The sequence below is a fragment of the Arachis ipaensis genome, chromosome B8 (genome assembly GCF_059453495.1).
Source record: "Arachis ipaensis isolate K30076 ecotype BB chromosome B8, ASM5945349v1, whole genome shotgun sequence".
NCBI classification, from domain to species: domain Eukaryota; kingdom Viridiplantae; phylum Streptophyta; class Magnoliopsida; order Fabales; family Fabaceae; genus Arachis; species Arachis ipaensis.
In genome coordinates, this window is record NC_142443.1 from 129,551,122 (window position 1) to 129,571,431 (window position 20,310).

Below are 20,310 nucleotides of genomic sequence, written 5' to 3' on the forward strand. Positions count from 1 at the left end.
CTTAATTAAATTTGGTTAAAAAAAAAACTTAAATACGAGGCATAATTATTTTAGTATACATATAGTATAATTGTTAGCAACTAATTGTGGTTATATTTTTTTTTTTGAAAGTAAAAGCTCAACACAATAAAGTGGAGCATGACAGACAAATACCACAACTTATTTATTTACATGATCACAACAAAAAAGTAAAAGTCCCCAAGTCATCTTCGGCATAGCCATCAACAACTAAAGGGGGCAACACCTGTCCACTCATCCACACTAGTCACGGTCATGTCGATGATCTCTTCAACACCTTTGCTTTTATTCTTGAAAATCCTCATGTTCCTTTCTAACCAAATGTTCCAAATAATCGCACAAAAGCTTCTCAGCCTCTGCTTTCGCTCCTCCTTATTCCTCGGTTCCTCTGTCCAACTAAGAAAATGCTCTTTCATCGAACCCGGATAAGACCATTGACGGCCAAATCCTGATATCCAGGCACTCCACACCTGCCAAACAAATGCACAACCTAGAAACAAGTGATGTATATATTCCAATTCGTTATTGCACAAAACACAGACAGTATCCTCTGGACTGACAATCCCAAAGCGGCTTAGCCTCTCCTTTGTATTCACCCTGCCTATCAAAACAAACCAAGCAAATAGCTCCACTCTTGGTGGAACCAAACCTTTCCAAACGGTCCTAGTGAAACTGTAGCTGGTTACCTCCTCTGGCAGCATTTCCTGCTGCAGTACCTGCACAAATGAGTTAGTTGGAAAAACACCTAACCTATCATATTTCCACACCACTCTATCCTCTCGGTTATTTACTAATTTCACAGGTCTCAAAGCCTCATGGAGTTGACTCAGGAGTTCCAACTCCCATTGGAACAGCTCACGCCTCCATTGGAAGTTCCAGATCCACTCTAACCCATCCCAAAACCCACAGTCCCCAATAAAAGATCCACACTGGTTTGAAACAGAGAAAAGCCTCGGAAACCGATCCTTCAGAGAGCCACACAGTAACCATATATCCTCCCAGAACCGAGTCCTTCGCCCGTCACCAACCTCCATAGACAACCCTGTAACCATCTTATCCCTTATACGTTGATCCGTGAGTTGTAACTTGCAAATATCCTTCCAAGGGCCTCCTCTAGTAGGTAACGTTTGAGTTGACAGTAGCTGGTTAGGAGTCAGATTATTACATGAACATACAACCTTTTTCCATAGTGGACATTCTTCCTTTTCAAACCGCCACCACCACTTAAACAAGAGTGCCGTGTTGCGAATCATAGCATCTCCAACTCCCAACCCGCCGAGCTTCTTAGGAGCTTGCACCACTTCCCATCTTACTAACGCCATGCCATTTCTACCATCTTCCTTGCTCCACAGGAATCTTCTCTGCAATGAGATCAGTTTCTCAGCAACTGCTTTCGGCATCTTGAACAAACTCAAATAATACACTGGCAGACTATTTAATACTGATTTGATAAGCACCAGCTTTCCCGCTTTATTTAACACCTTCGCTTTCCATAGCCCAAGTTTCTCCTCCACTTTGTCTATTATAGGCTTCCAGGTCTTCACCAACCTCGGGTTTGCTCTTAAAGATATTCCAAGGTATTTAACTGGGAGGGTGTCTTCCTTACAGCCCAATATGTTGCACATCCGTTGGACCCCCTGCTCACCACAATTAATTGGAATCAAGCTGGACTTATCAAAATTAATCCTGAGACCTGACATCAACTCAAAACAGCGCAGAAGTCGCTTATAATTCTTGATAGTCTCCTCTTCAGGCGAACAAAACAGAATAGTATCATACTAATTGTGGTTATATTAGCAACCAATCTAGTAGCAAACTCATTATCCCTAATATGCCATCAATTTTGGTAACTAAAGAATCAATTACTAATATGTAACTGATATATTGGTGCTAATCAGTGACTATGCTTTAGTTTCAATCACAGCCTATATTTAAAATGTACCAAAATAACTTGGTCACCTTTTAAAGGTCACTGCAAATGTTACTAAATTAGTCTCTAAAATATAAATTGGTCGCAAAATCTATTACTAATGAGCAATTAAAATGAAAAAAAAAATGTTTTTCTAAAAGTGTAAGTGTTAGTTTGAATTGACTTATTTAAATAAAAAAGATATTTTTTATTAAAAATAAAGTATTTTTATTAAGTTTTATACATGTTTAGATACATCTTTTCTAAAAATATATTTTTATTACAAAAGTAAACTATGTTTACTTTTTTTAAAAGTCAATAATATCCTGTTTTAAAAAAAAAAGAAACAAAATACGCTTTTAATATTTAAAATCTCTTTTAAAAAACTTATCCAAATATAAAATAACTTTTGTCTATTAAAATATTTTTTTAAAAACAATAAAAAAATTTCTTTCAAAAACTAATCCAAACTAACCCTAAATAATTAATTTTAATAACCTTAATAGTTGCACGACAATAATAACAACTATTAGCAGACATTATATTAGATTACAACTCTATTAATCAAAGTACTAAAATTGGACCATTTAATCATATATTAATCTGGGGTTATGTTAGGTGTACACTAAAATCAGCCACTAAAATCAGTTACTAATATAAAATACATACTGGAATATAAATATATATTGAAAATAAATTAAACCACCCATGTATTTATATATAAATACATTAGTGACTGATTTTAGTGGCTGAATTTTAGTATACAAATAACATTTTCTATTACTCTGCAAATCAAAAAGTAAATAAAAAAATTTCTTCAGCTTCACACAGAACTCACCATATACCTATAATGTAGTCAATTATTCATGTGAACCAGTTACTCAGAAAATTAAACATGATATTCAAGATCTGGATCCATGTGAACCACCTACCCCACATCGGGCAAAATTATCATGCACTATCATAACAAGATTACACTCACAACAATATTTAATACAAGCTTCGTGTAGGAAAGAAGAAAAAACAAAAAGAACGAGGTGAAAGAAAGATTTCACATTACTGATTTCATATCCAGCAACCAACGTTGATGTGTTGGAAAATATATATATTAATATACTTTGTACTTCTAACACTTTTATGCTTGAGTATATGTTATTTACATCACAACTAATCAGTTTGGACATCAATTTGAGTTTTAGTGAAAATTTATACTCGTGTAATTGTTCAATTTTCTATGCTTTTGTGTTTGGATCACAATTTTTTGGCTTGTAGAAAAGCTAAGAAAATGATATGTAACTATTATGAAGATCATTGGAGCTGAATCACTAGAAAGAGGTCAAATATTGCATGGAAATTGCAAGAGTGAAGGAATAACTTCAATAAGAATGTCGTGTAAGTATACTGAATAAGTGGTTATATTTTTAATAATACTAGCTTATTATAATAAAAAACCGCACACTTTAAGTTAAGGTTAGGAAAAATAATAAGTAGTTTAATACGGTATTATCTTGTGTTAAAAATTTATTGTTTGCAAATGTTGTTCTTGTTTCAAATGACTATATAGATTTCAGATGGAAATAGTTTAAGGTAAATTTAGGAAATAATTCAGATAGTGATTTTGTATTATTTATAATTTTGTATAGAATTAGACTTGACATTTCAATTTCTTTGATTTAAAGTTGTATAGGAGTATTAGACAGAATACATAAATGTGACTGTTTTTGAAAAAAATAAATCAAGCTACCGAAAAAAATATGCTAGAGATGCAACCAAAAAGAAGTGCAAATAGAAAGATTAAGATGAATGGCATAGGATAAAGTGCACTTTCATCAGAACTATCCAAGAGAACTAGATTTTAAATTATTGTCTGAGTTCTTCATTTGCACAATGGTCACTCTCAAAATTTAGAGATCGCTTGCACTTACCACGGTTCATCACAGAAACAAGCTTCAAACAAAAAGACATTGAACTTCTGATTTGTTTATCCAAGGTATCCTCAAGACATTAAAACAATGTTACTAAAAAAAATCATAAGTTTGTTATGATTATTATTATTATTATTTGATTTTAAATCACTTATTTCAACTTACGAAGATAGCGAACTCCTAGCTCCTATCTTGACTCACAAAATTATAGTATGTAATTCGTAAAATCATAAGACAAAACGTCGTACAATAATACATAAAAGAATAACATTGTTTGATTTTCGTATAGATATTTTATTCTTTTTTTTATTTGTCTTATGTAATATTTTATTTTGGAATTCATCAAAGATCGAATTTTAGACCTTTTGGACATAGAGCTCTGATACTATGTCATAAAACTATTCATTCCAAAAGCTTAAACTGATAGGAGAAGATAACATTAATGGACATCTCTAATAGAAACAAATGGGAAAAATATATTCACGCAATAGGAATAAGCCACAAAAACGTAAAAAAACTATCATGTAAAATGCAAAAATATTTTGTTTTTAAGATCAACTATTAAAGTAACGCTCTAAAAATTCAAATAAAGGAAAATAATTATTATTCTTATTATCATCATCATCATCAAGAAAAAACGATAATTAGTGCTTATAGAGAAGATTCAGAGAAGTATTCAATCGCATTAAAATGAAAACAAGAGGAGTTTCTTCAAAATGCTTACACAGAAGACCCAAGTCGAGAAGGTGAGAACACCGATCAGGAGCAGGATATTTATTTTAGTCATTTCACATTATATTTTAGTTTTGTTTATGTCTATCTAAATATAATATTAGAGTTTATTTTAGTGACATAAATATTACTTTTTAGTGTCTCTATTCTATTGTATCTGTCCTAGTATCATGTGATATCCTGTTCTACAAAAATAAATCAATTATTCTCCACATACAAGTTATTTTATCATACAAGTCATTTTTCTCTAAATCACTCTCATGCGCATGTCTTACACACGCACATTTCACGCGCCTCTTAATTTAACAGATTTCAATCAAGGCGCACCTTCTTCGTGCCGTTACTGCACGTTCTTCTTCTCTTTTGTTATCGTCGTCACCAACACCACCACCTCCTCCTCCTCCTCCTCCTCTTCCTCTTTATTTTTTCATTGGGATTTCTTCTCCTCCTTATTTCGTTGTTGAAGATAATGAATAATTCAAGTTCAGATTATCAATTGAACCAAAACAAAATTGATTATTGTTTTGAATCCAATCAAGTAGTTGAGGTGTGGTTCGATTCTAGTTAATTTTTTCGTTAGTAGTTTATAATTCTGTAAGTGAATAATGTTTCATCATTGATGGTTTGAATTGAATGTAATGTAAAAGTTCTGCGTTAAAGAAAATATTTTTCTGTATTTGCAGCAAATTTGGGTGTAACACGAAGATATTTAGGTGTATTCTTTAAGAATTTTTGGTGTGTGTGCTGATAAATTCTGCATAATTCAAAACTCTTCTTCTCTCTCTTCCTCATCTTCTGTTGCTTCTTCTTCTTCTTCTTTTTCATCATCATCATCATCATCTTCTTCTTCTTCTTCTTCTTCTTCTTTCTTCTTATTCATCCACAACAAGGGAAGCGCGAACTGCTAGCGTTTTTTTTCTTGATTAGTGGCGGTTTTAAACTGCCACAAAATCAAATGCCGACGGTTCACCGAACTGCCATGATTATGGGTGCCGGCATTAGGTTTGGCGGCAGTTTTTACTAACCGCCGGTATAACCACCGCTAAATCAACATTCCGCGGCAATCATTCAGAAAACCGCCGCCAAATGTGAGTGACACGATTAAAAAGTATGTTTACCGGTAGTTTTAAAACTGCCGTTATTTACTTACATGTTTTCAACTGGTCGCAAACCGCCGCAACATGGTACATATTATGCAAACTTCGAGACACTTTTCGGTGATTTCAAACCGCCGCTAAATTAAGGAAAAATCCTACATTTTTTTAAAATGTTATAGAACTATTTTTTTTTACATTTTTTTATTATTTTAAGAGTTAATATTTTCAACCTTAGAATCTAAACTTGAAGCAAAACCAAAAAAATTATCTGCAAAACAAAATAATATATTCATGAAAGTACAAAGAAAAAAAATCTCTTGCAAAGAGTTACATAGTATAATTAAAAAAAAGTGTGCTTCAAACCAAAATATCTCCAATCCTAATATACTATTCTTTACTCATCATTCCACGGAACTCATCCTTGCAGCGATTTCTGGTGGGAGCTCCTCACCCTGCCGTTGATACAGATAAATCAGAGCACTCTCCATCGTTTACCTCTTTTTCTTCTATGCTGCTGCCTCATCCTCCATCGCCTTCCTCTTCAACTTCTCGCCTTCCAGCTCTGCTTGCAGTTCTAGCAGCTTCCTCTGGATCTCTACTTGGACTCTGTTGACTATCGCATGTAAATTCAGACCGAAGAGTTGACTAGGAGTCGGTCCAGAACCCACCCCACGTACTCTACTCGGTCTCTCTTTTCTGAAAACCTGAGCAATGGAATCATTTTGAGACAACACTCTAGAACACTCATCCTGTTGCTCTATCTCCTCAATTCTTTTCTACAGACACAAATTAGCAAATACAATCATTTTTATCATGGGTCCATCTCATGTCAAGAACACGCCAAATAGGATGATTAACTGTATCACTTTCATCACAGTAAAATAACACACAAATATGAATGAAAAAATTGGTCTCAAAAGTTATTTACATAAAACAACCAAAATAGATATCATAATTTTATCGATCAATTTTAAAAAGTAGTACTTACACCAATTGCTGTTGCTTCGTCATTGATATAGGAGCCATCTTTTTTTTTGTGCACTGTGATCCATAACTCTCCTCTACCGACTCGCCTCCCTTGTTGTTCGGACTGTGACAACAAAGTTTATGCCATTACTGTATTCCACACAATCAAGAAAACTTAAGAAACAGAGATAGTCCAAAGAGTGAATAAAAAAGTAAAGTACGTCTTCTTCCATCCTCCACGCGAAGCTTTTCGAACCGCCAATGTGGGTATATAGTAGTTTTAATCGATTAATCGCGTTTTTCCTGCACTTCTCCTATTGGTCCATCAGAGACAATGGGCGATTAGAAACTCATTTAAAAAGACTCAATGCAACATAAATGGTTCTGTTTTGTACCAATGATATACTAGATTACCTTCGTCTCCTCTTTGGTGCGATAGTCAAGGAACCATCTCCAATGCTCTTGATCAATTCCCGGCGGATGGTGCTCAATATTTTGTTCAGTCATGAATGTTGGCTCGTAAAAATCACTATACAACCTCAGCCTTGTTTTCTTCCAAGACTTCTCCATACTTTTCAAAATATTTTTCTTGATAGTTCCTTCACTATCTTCATCAAAGTGAAAATTTTTCTAAACAAATAATACAATTTGTCAATAATGGAAAAAATAAGTAGATTTGGTTTAACATGGATATATACTTTTACCTTGACACATTAGTTATAAACCTTGTCTTTAGTGGTAATCTTACGCCAACTTTTCTCACAGATAGAAAATTTTTCATAGTCAGATCCTAGCAGACCAAGCACGCCACTCAACAGTACAGCTTCATCTCCGATTGCTTGCTTTGCGTTGTTGAACCTGAGCATGATCCTTCTACCGTTAGGCCGTTCCATAGCCTCCCTCACGCTTAGTTTTGCCGGCTCGATTGTGCCTTCGGAATCTAAAAAAATACTACCTTATTCTTGTATCCGTTGTGGACAGCATGCAAGAAAATTAATATATAACATCATAATATTAACAGAATACCTTATAATACACTTAACAAAAGAAGCATGATGGATCACACGAGCATAAAATATGCATATATTGGAATAGAACTGGAATACTTGAAAAAAAAATTAAAAAAATAAGGAACTGGCTTCTAATATGTAAAGGAAATAATAAGTATAAATTTGAAATTTATTTCAAATGTCGAAGACAAAATTAAATTAATTTAACAATTCAGAAGTTTTTAAAATATTTTGAGATTTTTTTTGGAATACACTTTAACCAATTAAAAAATAGAAAACAAGAAATAAAACACATGACTTAGATTAAGGATGGGTTTGATGCTCTTTTGATAGTTGGAACTTAGAAGATTAATATATAATGGAGTCTAAATCATGTTAAACAAACAAAAATAATTAAATACGTCACCGATGATCTTAACCGTCCAAAACTCTGTAGTCTTGCGTCCTTTGCGACTCTGAGCTCCAGATGCATCAATGAGGTCATTGGTGCACGAAATCACAAACACACTTTTTCAATTCCGCACAACTAACCAGCAAGTGCACTGGGTCGTCCAAGTAATACCTTACGTGAGTAAGGGTCGATCCCACAGAGATTGTCGGCTCGAAGCAAGCAATGGTTATCTTGTAAATCTTAGTTAGGATATCAATAATAATTCTCAGTTTTAATTGGAATGAGTAAAAGAACATGGATTAAATAATACTTGTTATGCAATAATAGAGAACAGGTTGAGGTTTTGGAGATGCTCTGTCTTTTGAATCTCTGCTTTCCTACAGTCTTCTTCTTCACGCACGCAAGGCTCCTTCCATGGCAAGCTGTATGTTGGTGGATCACCGTTGTCAATGGTTACCATCCGTCCTCTCAGTGAAAATGGTCTAAATGCGCTGTCACCACACGGCTAATCATCTGTCAGTTCTCACTCATGTTGGAATAGGATCCATTGATCCTTTTGCGTCTGTCACTACGCCCAACGCTCGCGAGTTTGAAGCTCGTCACAGTCATCCCTTCCCGGATCCTACTCGGAATACCACAGACAAGGTTTAGACTTTCCGGATCTCAAGGATGCTGCCAATTGATTCTAGCTTATACCACGAAGACTCTGGTCTCACATATTTGAATGCTCTGTTGTCAGGAGATGCAATCAAACGCGTGAACCAGGAACCCAAGAGATACACACTCAATCTAAGGTAGAACGGAAGTGGTTGTCAGGCACGCGTTCATAGGTTGAGAATAATGATGAGTATCATGGATCATCACATTCATCATGTTGAAGTGCAAGTGAATATCTTAGAATAGAAACAAGCGTGATTGAATAGAAAACAGTAGTAATTTGCATTAATCCATCGAGACACAACAGAGCTCCTCACCCCCAACCATGGAGTTTAGAGACCCATGCTGTAGAAGATACAAAATTCAGATGTAAAAAATTTCATGAGCTATAAAATGAATCTCTAAAAGTGGTTTTTATACTAAACTAGTAACCTAGGTTTACAGAAAATGAGTAAGCTAAGATAGATAGTGCAGAAATCCACTTCCGGGGCCCACTTGGTATGTGTTTGGGCTGAGCATTGAAGCTTTCACGTGTAGAGGCTATTCCTGGCGTTGAACTTCAGCTTTTGTACCAGTTTGGGCGTTTAACTCCAAGTTTTATGCCAGTTCTAGCGTTTAACGCCAGAAAAGAGTAAGGAACTGGCGTTTAAACGCCAGTTTGTGCTACCAAATCTCGGGCCAAGTATGGACTATTATATATTTCTAGAAAGCCCAAGATGTCTACTTTTTAACGCAATTGAGAGCGCGTCAATTGGATATCTGTAGCTCTAAAAAATCCATTTTGAGTGCAGGGAGGTCAGAATCCAACAGCATCTGCAGTCCTTTTTCAGCCTCTGAATCGGATTTTTGCTCAGGTCCCTCAATTTCAGCAAGAAAATACCTGAAATCACAGAAAAACATACAGACTCATGGTAAAGTCCAGGAATGTGATTTTTATTTAAAAAATAATAAAAATATAATAAAAAGTAACTAAAATATACTAAAAACTTCCTAAAAACAATGCCAAAAAGTATAAATTATCCGCTCATCACAACACCAAACTTAAATTGTTGCTTGTCCCCAAGCAACTGAAAATAAAATAGGATAAAAAGAAGAGAACATACAATAAATTCCAAACTTATCAATGAAGATTAGCTTCAATCAGATGAGCGGGACTTATAGCTTTTTGCTTCTGAACAGTTTTGACATCTCACTTTATCCTTTGAAGTTCAGAATGATTGGCATCTATAGGAACTTAGAGTTCAGATAGTATTATTGATTCTCCTATTTCAGTATGTTGATTCTTGAACACAACTACTTTATGAGTCTTGGTCGTGACCCTAAGCATTTTATTTTCCAGTATTACCACCGGATACATAAATGCCACAGACACATAACTGGGTGAACACTTTCAGATTGTGACTCAGCTTTGCTAGAGTCCCCAATTAGAGGTGTCCAGAGCTCTTAATCACACTCTTTTTGCTTTGGACTACGACTTTAACCGCTCAGTCTCAAGCTCTTCACTTGATACCTTCACGCCACAAGCACATGGTTAGGGACAGCTTGGTTTAGCCGCTTAGACCAGGATTTTATTCCTGTGGGCCCTCCTATCCACTGATGCTCAAAGCCTTGGATTCTTTTTATTTTACCCTTGCCTTTTGGTTTAAAGGGCTATTGACTTTTTCTGCTTGCTTTATTTTTTTTCGCAAGCTTTTCACTGCTTTTTCTTGCTTCAAGAATCAATTTTATGATTTTTCAGATTATCAATAACATTTCTCATTTTTCATCATTCTTTCAAGAGCCAACAATTTTAACATTCATAAACAACAAATTCAAAAATATGCACTGTTCAAGCATTAATTCAGAAAACAAAAAGTGTTGCCACCACATCAAAATAATTAAACTATTTTCAAGATATAATTCGAAACCATGTACTTCTTATTCTTTTGTAATTAAAAACATTTTTCATTTAAGAAAGGTGATGGATTCATAGGACATTCATAGCTTTAAGACATAGACTCTAAATTTTATTAATCATGAAATAAAAATAAGACTTAAAATAAACATAAAAGCAGACCAATAATAATAGAAGACACAAAAATAAAAATAAATGGCTCTTAAAATAGATCTCTAATAACAAAAATTATCACAGAGTTAGGACTCAACAACCTGCATGGGGGGGGGGGGGTAAGCACGCCTTCAAGTTGTGGGACGCCTGGCTTTTCAAGGGAGAGCTTCTGGCGCTTCAGCTCCTGTAGCTCACGCCCTTGCTTCTCCTGTTCCTTAAGCAGCTTGCAAAGCATGCTATTTTGATTTTATTGTTCCTCCTTAAGTTGATCCATAGCTTCTTGCAGCTTGGTGACAGATGCTTCTAGGCGGATCCAGTAGTCAATCTGAGGGATTTCTGGGAGGAACTCCTACGCTCTCCTTTTGATGGAGTTATCTTGAACTTGTTGTCCTTCCATTGACTTCTTGGTGATTGGGTGCTTGACTGGAATGAACTCATCTACTCCCATCTTCACCCCAGCATCTTTACATAGCAGAGAGATTAAGCTTGGGTAAGCCAATTTGGCTTCAATGGAGTTCTTATTTGCAATTGTGTAAATCTCACAAGAAATCAGATGATGAATCTCCACTTCGTTTCCCAGCATAATGCAATGAATCATCACTGCTCTTTTGACAGTGACCTCAGAGCGGTTGCTAGTGGGCAATATAGAATGCCCAATGAAGTCCAGCCAGCCCCTAGCAACTGGTTTGAGATCTCCTTTCTTGAGTTGGTTTGGGAAACCTTTTGAGTTGGTTATCCACTTAGTTCTAGGGAGGCATATGTCCTCTAGAACTTGGTCTAACTGTTTATCCATTCTCACCATTCTCCTATTAAAGGATTCTGGATCATCTTGCAGTTGAGGTAGCTTGAAGACCTCTCTTATTTTGTCAAGATGGAAGTAAATAATCCTCCCTCTAATCATGGTTTGGAAGGTATGGAAGGCAGATCCAGTCATTCTCTGCTTATCTGTCAGCCACAGATTTGAGTAGAATTCCTGAACCATGTTTCTTCCCACCTTTATCTCAGGATTAGCTAGAATTTTCCAGCCTCTATTTCGAATCTGCTCTTGGATCTCCGGATATTCGTCTTCTTTCAGATCGAATTTAACTTCCGGGATCACTGACCTCAAACCCATTATTTTGTGGTAATGGTCTGCATGTTCTTTGGTTAGGAACCTCTCTTGATTCCAAACTGGCTTTGGAGTATTCTCTTTCTTGCCTCTTGAAGTAGTTTGTTTTCCCTTAGGAGCCATGATCTTAGTGAGTCTTAGCTCGGTGATCACGGAAAAATACACCAAACTTAGAAGTTTGCTTGTCCTCAAGCAAAAGAAAGGAAAGGAGATGAATATGAGGAGAGTCAAATTCGAGTTGTAGAGGAGAGGGGGTGGCCGAACGTATATTTAAAGGTGGAGGGGTGGGGTTTCAAAAATTTTGAAAAAGATATGATAGAAAGATATACAACAACAACAACAAAGCCTTGTCCCACTAAGTGGGGTCGGCTACATGAATCAAACGACGCCATTGTGCTCTGTCATGTATCATGTCTACAGAGAGACCGTTTACATGTAGATCTCGTTTGACCACCTCATGGATGGTCTTCTTAGGTCTTCCTCTACCTTTCGCCCTTTGTCCATCTTCCATCTCATCTACCCTCCTGACTGGATGTTCTATCGGTCTTCTTCTCACATGTCCAAACCACCTGAGACGCGATTCAACCATCTTTTCCACAATGGGTGCTATTCCAACTCTCTCCCTTATATCTTCATTCCTTATTTTATCCAATCGCGTATGGCCACTCATCCATCTCAACATCTTCATCTCTGCCACACTCAGCTTATGTTCGTGCTCCCCTTTAGCCGCCCAACACTCCGTACCATACAACATAGCCGGTCTTATAGCGGTGCGATAGAATTTACCTTTAAGTTTTAAAGGCACCTTTTTGTCGCATATAAAACCAGATGCACTCCGCCATTTTGACCAACCTGCTTGGATCCTATGATTTACATCCTGTTTAATCTCTCCATTATCCTGTATGATGCACCCAAGATACTTAAAACTTTTAACTTTTTGTAGGATGTTTTCTCCAATCTTCACCTCTATATTGGGGTTTTCCCTTCTCAAACTGAATTTACATTCCATATATTCCGTCTTACTACGGCTTATGCGCAGACCATATACTTCTAGAGCTTCTCTCCATAACTCCAACTTCTTATTTAGGTCTTCCCTTGACTCTCCCATAAGGACGATATCATCGGCAAAAAGCATGCACCATGGCACAGGCTCTTGGATGTGCTCTGTAAGTACTTCCAAGACTAATGTGAAAAGGTATGGACTTAAGGATGATCCCTGGTGTAATCCTATACCAATAGGGAATTCCTCTGTCACACCACCTTGAGTCTTCACACTAGTTGTGGCCCCATCATACATGTCTTTAATTGCCCGAATATATGCGATCCTTACTCTCCTCTTTTCTAAGACCTTCCATAAGACCTCCCTTGGTACCCTATCATACGCTTTTTCCAAATCAATAAACACCATATGTAGATCCCTTTTATTACTACGATACCTCTCCATCATCCTTCTTAATAGGTATATCGCTTCAGTGGTGGATCTGCCTGGCATAAATCCAAATTGGTTCTCTGTTACTTGTGTCTCTTTTCTCAACCTCCGTTCTATCACCCTTTCCCATAACTTCATAGTATGACTCATAAGCTTAATCCTTCTATAGTTTCCGCAACTTTGTATATCCCCCTTATTCTTGTAGATAGGTACCAAGGTGCTCTTTCTCCACTCATCAGGCATCTTCTTTGACCTTAAAATCTCATTAAAGAGCTTGGTTAACCAGTTGATTCCTTTTTCTCCAAGACCCTTCCAAACCTCAATCGGGATATTATCAGGTCCTACTGCCCTGCCAATTTTCATCTGCTTTAGAGCCTCTTTTACCTCGAAGTCTCGGATTCTTCGATAGTAGTCAAAGTTTTGATCTTCTTCCCTTGTGCATAATCGACCAAGGCTCGGAAGAGTCTTCTGTCCCTCATTAAATAACTCGTAGAAGTAGCTCTTCCACCTTTCATTAATCTTCTCCTCTTGAGCCAACACCTCTCCATCCTTATCCTTTATGCACTTAACCTGATCCAAATCTCTCGTTCTTCTTTCCCGGCTCTTTGCGATTCTATATATACCTTTTTCTCCTTCTTTCGTGCCCAAAGACTGGTAGAGACCCTCATATGCTCTTGTTCTTGCTTCACTTACAGCCACTTTTGTCTCTTTCTTAGCCGCCTTATATTTTTCCCAGTTATCTGCATTGCGGCATAAAGACCACTCTTTAAAGCATTCCCTTTTTGTCTTTATCTTTTCTTGTATACTCGCATTCCACCACCAGGACTCCTTGTCTCTTGGTCCTATTCCTTTAGATTCACCAAAACATTCTTTTGCTGTTCTTCTAATAACTTCTGCCATCTCCCTCCACATCTCTTCCGCGCTTCCGTTCCCATCCCACTTTGCCTCTTCTCCTACCCGTCTTAGGAAGCTTCTTTGTTCCTCACCTTTCATCCGCCACCACCTCGTCCTTGGGTTCTTCGTATGATGTCTTTTCCTCAACTTTTGCTCAACGCGAAAATCCATGACGAGCACCCTATGTTGTGTTGTCAAACTCTCTCCTGGGATAATTTTACAGTTAATGCAAAATTTTCGGTCGACTCTCCTCAACAAGAAGAAGTCGATTTGAGAGCTTGTCATGCCACTCTTATAGGTTATAAGATGTTCGTCTCTCTTTTTAAAACATGTATTTGCAATGAGAAGATCAAGGGTTGAGGAAAAGTCCAAAATAGTTTTACCCTCGGCATTGATCGTCCCGAAACCATGGCCTCCGTGAATACTCCCATATCCAGTCACTTCTCTCCCAACATGGCCATTTAAATCTCCTCCTAAGAAAATCTTGTCTCCCAAAGGTATGCCTTGAACCAAACTCTCTAGATCCTCCCACAACCTTATCTTGTGTTGTTCGTCCGAACCCACTTGCGGTGCATAGGCGCTAATCACATGGAAAGCACCTCTCTCCACCACAAGTTTGATAGAGATGATCCGATCTCCCACCCTTTTGACATCCACTACGTCCTTCTTCCACTGCTTATCCACAATTATTCCAACCCCATTCCTATTTTTCACCTTTCCTGTATACCAAAGATATGATAGAAAGATATGATTGGTAAAAAAATGAATCATGATATGAAAAAGATGAGATTTTAAAATTCAAAAGATATGAAAAAGATATAAAGAAGTTAAATCTGAAAATTTGTTGATGCATCTAAGAATTAAAAGAAGATATGATGAGTTGGAAAAAATTTGGAAAGGGATTGAAAAGATAAATAAGTTTTTGAAAAAAGATTTGGAAAGGATTTGAAAGAAAATTGAAAAGTGATTTAAAAATTTATAAATTTTTGAAGTTGGATTGTGAGTGATGAAAATTTGTAACATGTTTATGTAGAAAATTATGAATTAAAACATGAAAGTTTGAAAAAACTTGAAGTGAAAACAAAATCTCCTCCCCTTGCCTTTTCTGGTGTTAAACGCCCAGAATGGTATCTATTCTGGCGTTTAACGCCCATATGTTGGCCATTGTGGGCGTTTAACGCCCAGCCAGGTACTCTGGCTGGCGTTAAACGCCAGAAATCTTTTATCACTGGGCATTTTTCTAAACGCCCAGGATGCTGCAACTCTAGCGTTAAACACCCAGAATGGTATCTTTACTGGCGTTAAACCCCCAGAATGGTACCCATTCTAGCGTTAAACGCCCAGAATGGTACCCATTCTGGCGTTTAACGCCCAAAGTACCCCTTACTGGTGTTTTCGTGCCCGTGAGCTCCTTTTCTCTGCTTTCTGCTCTGAATCCTTCTGTAACTCTATAAACTCCTGCAATTGATAATTAACCTTGAAGATAATTTATATCAAACTCATATAATTATTATTTAAATAACAAATAAACTTTGCTAATGGCTGGGTTGCCTCCCAGCAAGCGCTTCTTTATTGTCTTTAGCTAGACTTTATTGAGCTTTAATCTAGTCTCAGTTTTGAGCATTCTTGCTCAACATTGCTTTCAAGATAATGCTTTACTCTCTGTCCATTAACAATGAACTTTTTGTCAGAGTCAATATCCTGAAGCTCTACATATCCATATGGTGACACACTTGTAATCACATATGGTCCCCTCCACCGGGATTTTAATTTCGCAGGGAATAATATGAGCCTAGAGTTAAACAGCAGAACCTTCTGTCCTGGCTCAAAGACTCTGGATGACAGTTTCTTGTCATGCTATCTTTTTGCTTTCTCCTTGTAAATTTTTGCATTTTCAAAAGCATTGAGTCTGAATTCCTCTAGCTCATTCAACTGGAGCAATCTTTTCTCTCTAGCTAACATGGCATCAAGGTTTAGGAATTTGGTTGCCCAGTAGGCCTTGTGTTCCAGTTCCACTGGCAGGTGACAGGCTTTTTCATACACAAGCTGGTATGGAGAGGTCCCTATAGGCATTTTAAATGCAGTTCTGTATGCCCATAGAGCATCATCCAGACTCCTTGCCCAATCCTTTCTACAGGTACTTACAGTCCATTCCAGGATTCGTTTTAGTTCTCTATTTGAGACTTCAGCCTGCCCATTTGTCTGTGGATGATATGGAGTTGCCACTTTGTGGTTAATTCCATATCGGATCAGAGCAGAGTCAAGCTGTTTATTGCAGAATTGAGTCCCTCCATCACTGATTAGTATTCTACGGACACCAAATCTGCTGAAGATATGCTTCTGGAAGAACTTCAGTACTGTCTTAGTATCATTAGTGGGTTTGGCAATTGCCTCTACCCATTTAGATACATAGTCTACTGCCACCAGAATGTAAGTGTTTGAGTATGATGGTGGGAAAGGCCCCATGAAGTCAATACCCCATACATCAAATAACTCAATCTCTAAGATCCCTTGCTGAGGCATGGCGTAACCATGAGGCAGATTACCAGCTCTCTGGCAACTGTCACAGTTACGTACAAACTCTCGGGAGTCTTGAAAGAGCGAAACTCTCGCGCGATCTAGAATTTTCTAAAAATAAATTTCCGTTGTAAGTATAGCTTCTAGACCGACAAGAATTTCTTCCTTACAAAAGTTTTGTTTGTCACTTAAGCAAACCCAATAAAATTGATAACCGAGTATTTAAACCTCGGGTCGTCTTCTCAAGGAATTGCAGGGAGGCATGACTTATTATTAGCTTTGGAAAAGGTAGAATTTTGGGTTTTTAAAAGGTTTGAACAAGTAATTTAATTGACAAGAAAAATAAATTAATAATTAATAAAACTCTTGGCAAGGTATGAGAACTGGAATTCCTATCCTAGTTATCCTTATCAATGGTGATGAGAATTGTGTTTTAATCCCACTTAGTTAAGTCAAGTGGACTAATTAATTTCATCCTCAAGTCCTAGTCTTTCCTTTGGAAAGGCTAGAGTTATTGGAACTCAAATTAATCAGCAACTCCCAATTTCAACCACTACTTTATTTGATAACTCAAGCGTCACCAATTACTTAACCAGAACTAAAAGGGAGAAAATATCTAAATTAAATTAAAAGCATTCATATAAATAAAGCAAAGCAAAGTCAAATCTGAAATACCTCAAATTATATTAAATAAAACATTCAAATCTAAATACGAAGAATTCATAAGCCAAATTGGTAACATGAGTCAGATACGAATAAAAGCATTAGAATAAATAAAAATATAAAAGGAATATTGAACCTGAGAAGAAGTTGAAATCCTAAATCATAATCCTAAGAGAGAGGAGAGAACATCTCTCTCTAAAAACTACATCTAATTCTAAAACTATGTGAATATGAATGTATATGAGTTGTGTGATGAATAGATACATTCTCCCACTTTATAGCCTCTAATCTGTGTTTTCTGGGCCGAGAACTGGGTCAGAAACAGCCCAGAATTCACTGGTTTCGAATTCAAACACGCTGGTTTTTCGCCACTGCGATGCGTCCACGTGGATCACGCGTTCGCGTCACTTATCATCAGGGAAACTATGGCAAATTATATATCAAATCGAAGCCCCGGATGTTAGCTTTCTAACGCAACTAAAACCGCATCATTTGGACCTCTGTAGCTCAAGTTATGATCATTTTAGTGCGATAGGGTCAGGCTGACAGCTTTGCAGTTCCTTCAACTTCTTGTATTCCTTCCACTTTTGCATGCTTCCTTTCCCTCCTCTAAGCCATTCCTGCCCTGTAATCTCTAAAAATACTTAACACACATATCAAGATATCAAATGGTAATAAGAGAAGATTAAACATATCAAAATTAAGACCAAAGAAGCATGTTTTCAATCATAGCACAAAATTAGGAAGGAAAACGTAAACTCATGCAAATCATATGAATAAGTGTATGAAAGATTGATAAAATCCACTCAATTGAGCACAAGATAAATCATAAAATAGTAGTTTATCAAGTCTCTATAGAGGGTAGGCCAGTAGAAGCCACATTGGAGAACTTTTGTGGCTGTTCGCTCACCTCCGAAATGTCCTCCATATTGTGATCCATGGCAATGCCATAGGATCTTCTGTGCCTCTTCTCTAGGAACGCATCTGCGGATCATTCCATCTGCACATCTCTTGAAGGGATATAGTTCATCCCACAAGTAGTACTTTACATCAGAAATTAATTTTTTCGTTTGCTGTCTACTGTACTCTTTGGGTATGAATCTCACGGCTTTATAGTTTGCAATGTCTGCAAACCATGGTACTTCCTGAATGGCAAAGAGTTGCTCATCCGGAAAGGTCTCAGAGATCTCAGTAGGAGGGAGGGACGCCCCTGCTACTGGTTTTATACGGGACAGGTGATCAGCTACCTGGTTCTCTGTCCCTTTTCTGTCTCTTATTTCTATATCGAACTCTTGTAGAAGCAACACCCATTTTATGAGCTTGGGTTTTGAATCCTGCTTTGTGAGTAGATATTTAAGAGCAGCATGGTCAGTGTACACAATCACTTTTGATCCTACTAAATATGATCTAAACTTGTCAATGGCATAAACCACTCCAAGCAGCTCTTTTTCTGTGGTTGTGTAGTTCTTCTGGGCATCATTTAGAACACGGCTGGCATAGTAAATGACGTGCAGAAGCTTGTTATGCCTTTGTCCCAATACTGCACCTATAGCATGGTCACTGGCATCACACATTAATTCGAATGGTAATGTCCAGTCTGGTGCAGAAATGACAGGTGCTGTGACCAACTTAGCCTTCAGAGTCTCAAAGGCCTGCAAACACTCTGTATCAAAGACAAATGGTGTATCAGCAGCTAGCAGATTACTCAGAGATTTTGCGATTTTTGAAAAATCCTTTATAAACCTCCTGTAGAATCCTACATGTCCCAGAAAGCTTTTGATTGCCTTAACATTGGTGGGAGGTGGTAATTTTTCAATTACCTCTGCCTTAGCTTGATCCACTTCTATTCCTTTGTTCGAAATTTTATGCCCAAGGACAATTCCTTCAGTCACCATAAAGTGACATTTTTCCCAGTTTAAAACCAGGTTAGTCTCTTGGCACCTTTTCAAAACAAGTGCTAGATGATCAAGACAGGAGCTGAATGAGTCTCCAAATACTGAGAAGTCATCCCTGAAGACTTCCAGAAATTTTTCCACCATATCAAAGAAAATAGAGAGCATGCATCTCTGAAAGGTTGCAGGTGTATTACATAGACCAAAAGGCATCCTTCTGTAGGCAAATACTCCAGATGGACATGTGAATGCTATTTTCTCTTGATCCTGAGGATCTACTGCAATTTGGTTATAACCTGAATAGCCATCCAAAAAGCAGTAATAGTCATGACCTGCTAGTCTTTCTAGCATCTGGTCTATGAATGGTAAAGGAAAATGATCTTTTCTGGTGGCTGTATTGAGCCTTCTGTAGTTAATACACATACACCACCCTGTAACTGTTCTTGTAGGAACCAGTTCATTCTTTTCATTGTGAATCACTGTCATGCCTCCCTTTTTGGGTATAACTTGGACAGGGCTTACCCAGGGGCTATCAGAAATAAGATAAATAATCCCAACCTCTAGTAATTTAGTGACCTCTTTCTGTACCACTTCCTTCATGGCTGAATTCAGCCACCTTTGTGGTTGGACCACTGGCTTAGCATCATCCTCTAATAGGATCTTGTGCATGCATCTGGCTGGGCTGATTCCCTTAAGGTCACTTATGGACCACCCAAAAGCTGTCCTGTGTGTCCTTAGCACCTGAAGTAGTGCTTTCTCTTCCTGTGGCTCTAAGGCAGAGCTTATGATTACAGGAAAAGTGCCATTCTCTCCCAGAAACGCATATTTCAGGGATGGTGGTAGTGGTTTGAGCTCGGGTTTAGGAGGCTTATCCTCTTCCTGAAGAATTTTCAGAGGCTTTTCTGTTTCCTCTGGTTCTTCCAGATCAGGCTGAACATCTTTAAAGATGTCCTCTAACTCTGATTCGAGACTCTCAGTTATATTGATCTCTTCCACCAAGGAGTCAATAATATCAACGCTCATGCAGTCATTTGATGTGTCTGGATGCTGCATAG

General features: G+C 37.4%; 2 protein-coding genes across 2 annotated transcripts; both read right to left on the reverse strand.

The window, feature by feature from the left end:
- Positions 1 to 221: 221 nt before the first annotated feature.
- On the reverse strand, positions 222 to 1,418 carry LOC148549838 (uncharacterized). The gene is made up of 3 exons (XM_088495803.1): positions 1,047 to 1,418; positions 579 to 734; positions 222 to 488 (listed from the first exon to the last, which is right to left on the reverse strand). The coding sequence occupies exons 1-3, from the start codon at positions 1,416 to 1,418 to the stop codon at positions 222 to 224; spliced, it is 795 nt and encodes a 264-aa protein (XP_088351929.1).
- Positions 1,419 to 6,187: 4,769 nt separating this feature from the next.
- Positions 6,188 to 7,540, reverse strand: LOC148549839 (uncharacterized). The gene is made up of 3 exons (XM_088495804.1): positions 7,373 to 7,540; positions 7,062 to 7,277; positions 6,188 to 6,457 (listed from the first exon to the last, which is right to left on the reverse strand). Exons 1-3 carry the CDS (start codon positions 7,538 to 7,540, stop codon positions 6,188 to 6,190), a joined length of 654 nt encoding a protein of 217 aa, XP_088351930.1.
- Between the last annotated feature and the right edge of the window lie 12,770 nt (positions 7,541 to 20,310).

Coding starts and splice junctions, on each gene's coding strand:
- LOC148549839 (XM_088495804.1), bottom strand. CDS start 7,540: ATGGAACGGCCTAACGGTAGAAGGATCATGCTCAGGTTCAACAACGCA. Junction 7,278..7,372: donor AGATTACCACTAAAGACAAG/GTTTATAACTAA, acceptor TTATTTGTTTAG/AAAAATTTTCACTTTGATGA. Junction 6,458..7,061: donor GCACCAAAGAGGAGACGAAG/GTAATCTAGTAT, acceptor TTGTGTCTGTAG/AAAAGAATTGAGGAGATAGA.
- LOC148549838 (XM_088495803.1), bottom strand. CDS start 1,418: ATGCCGAAAGCAGTTGCTGAGAAACTGATCTCATTGCAGAGAAGATTC. Junction 735..1,046: donor TTACAGGGTTGTCTATGGAG/GTTGGTGACGGG, acceptor TCATTTGTGCAG/GTACTGCAGCAGGAAATGCT. Junction 489..578: donor GGCTAAGCCGCTTTGGGATT/GTCAGTCCAGAG, acceptor TTTGTTTGGCAG/GTGTGGAGTGCCTGGATATC.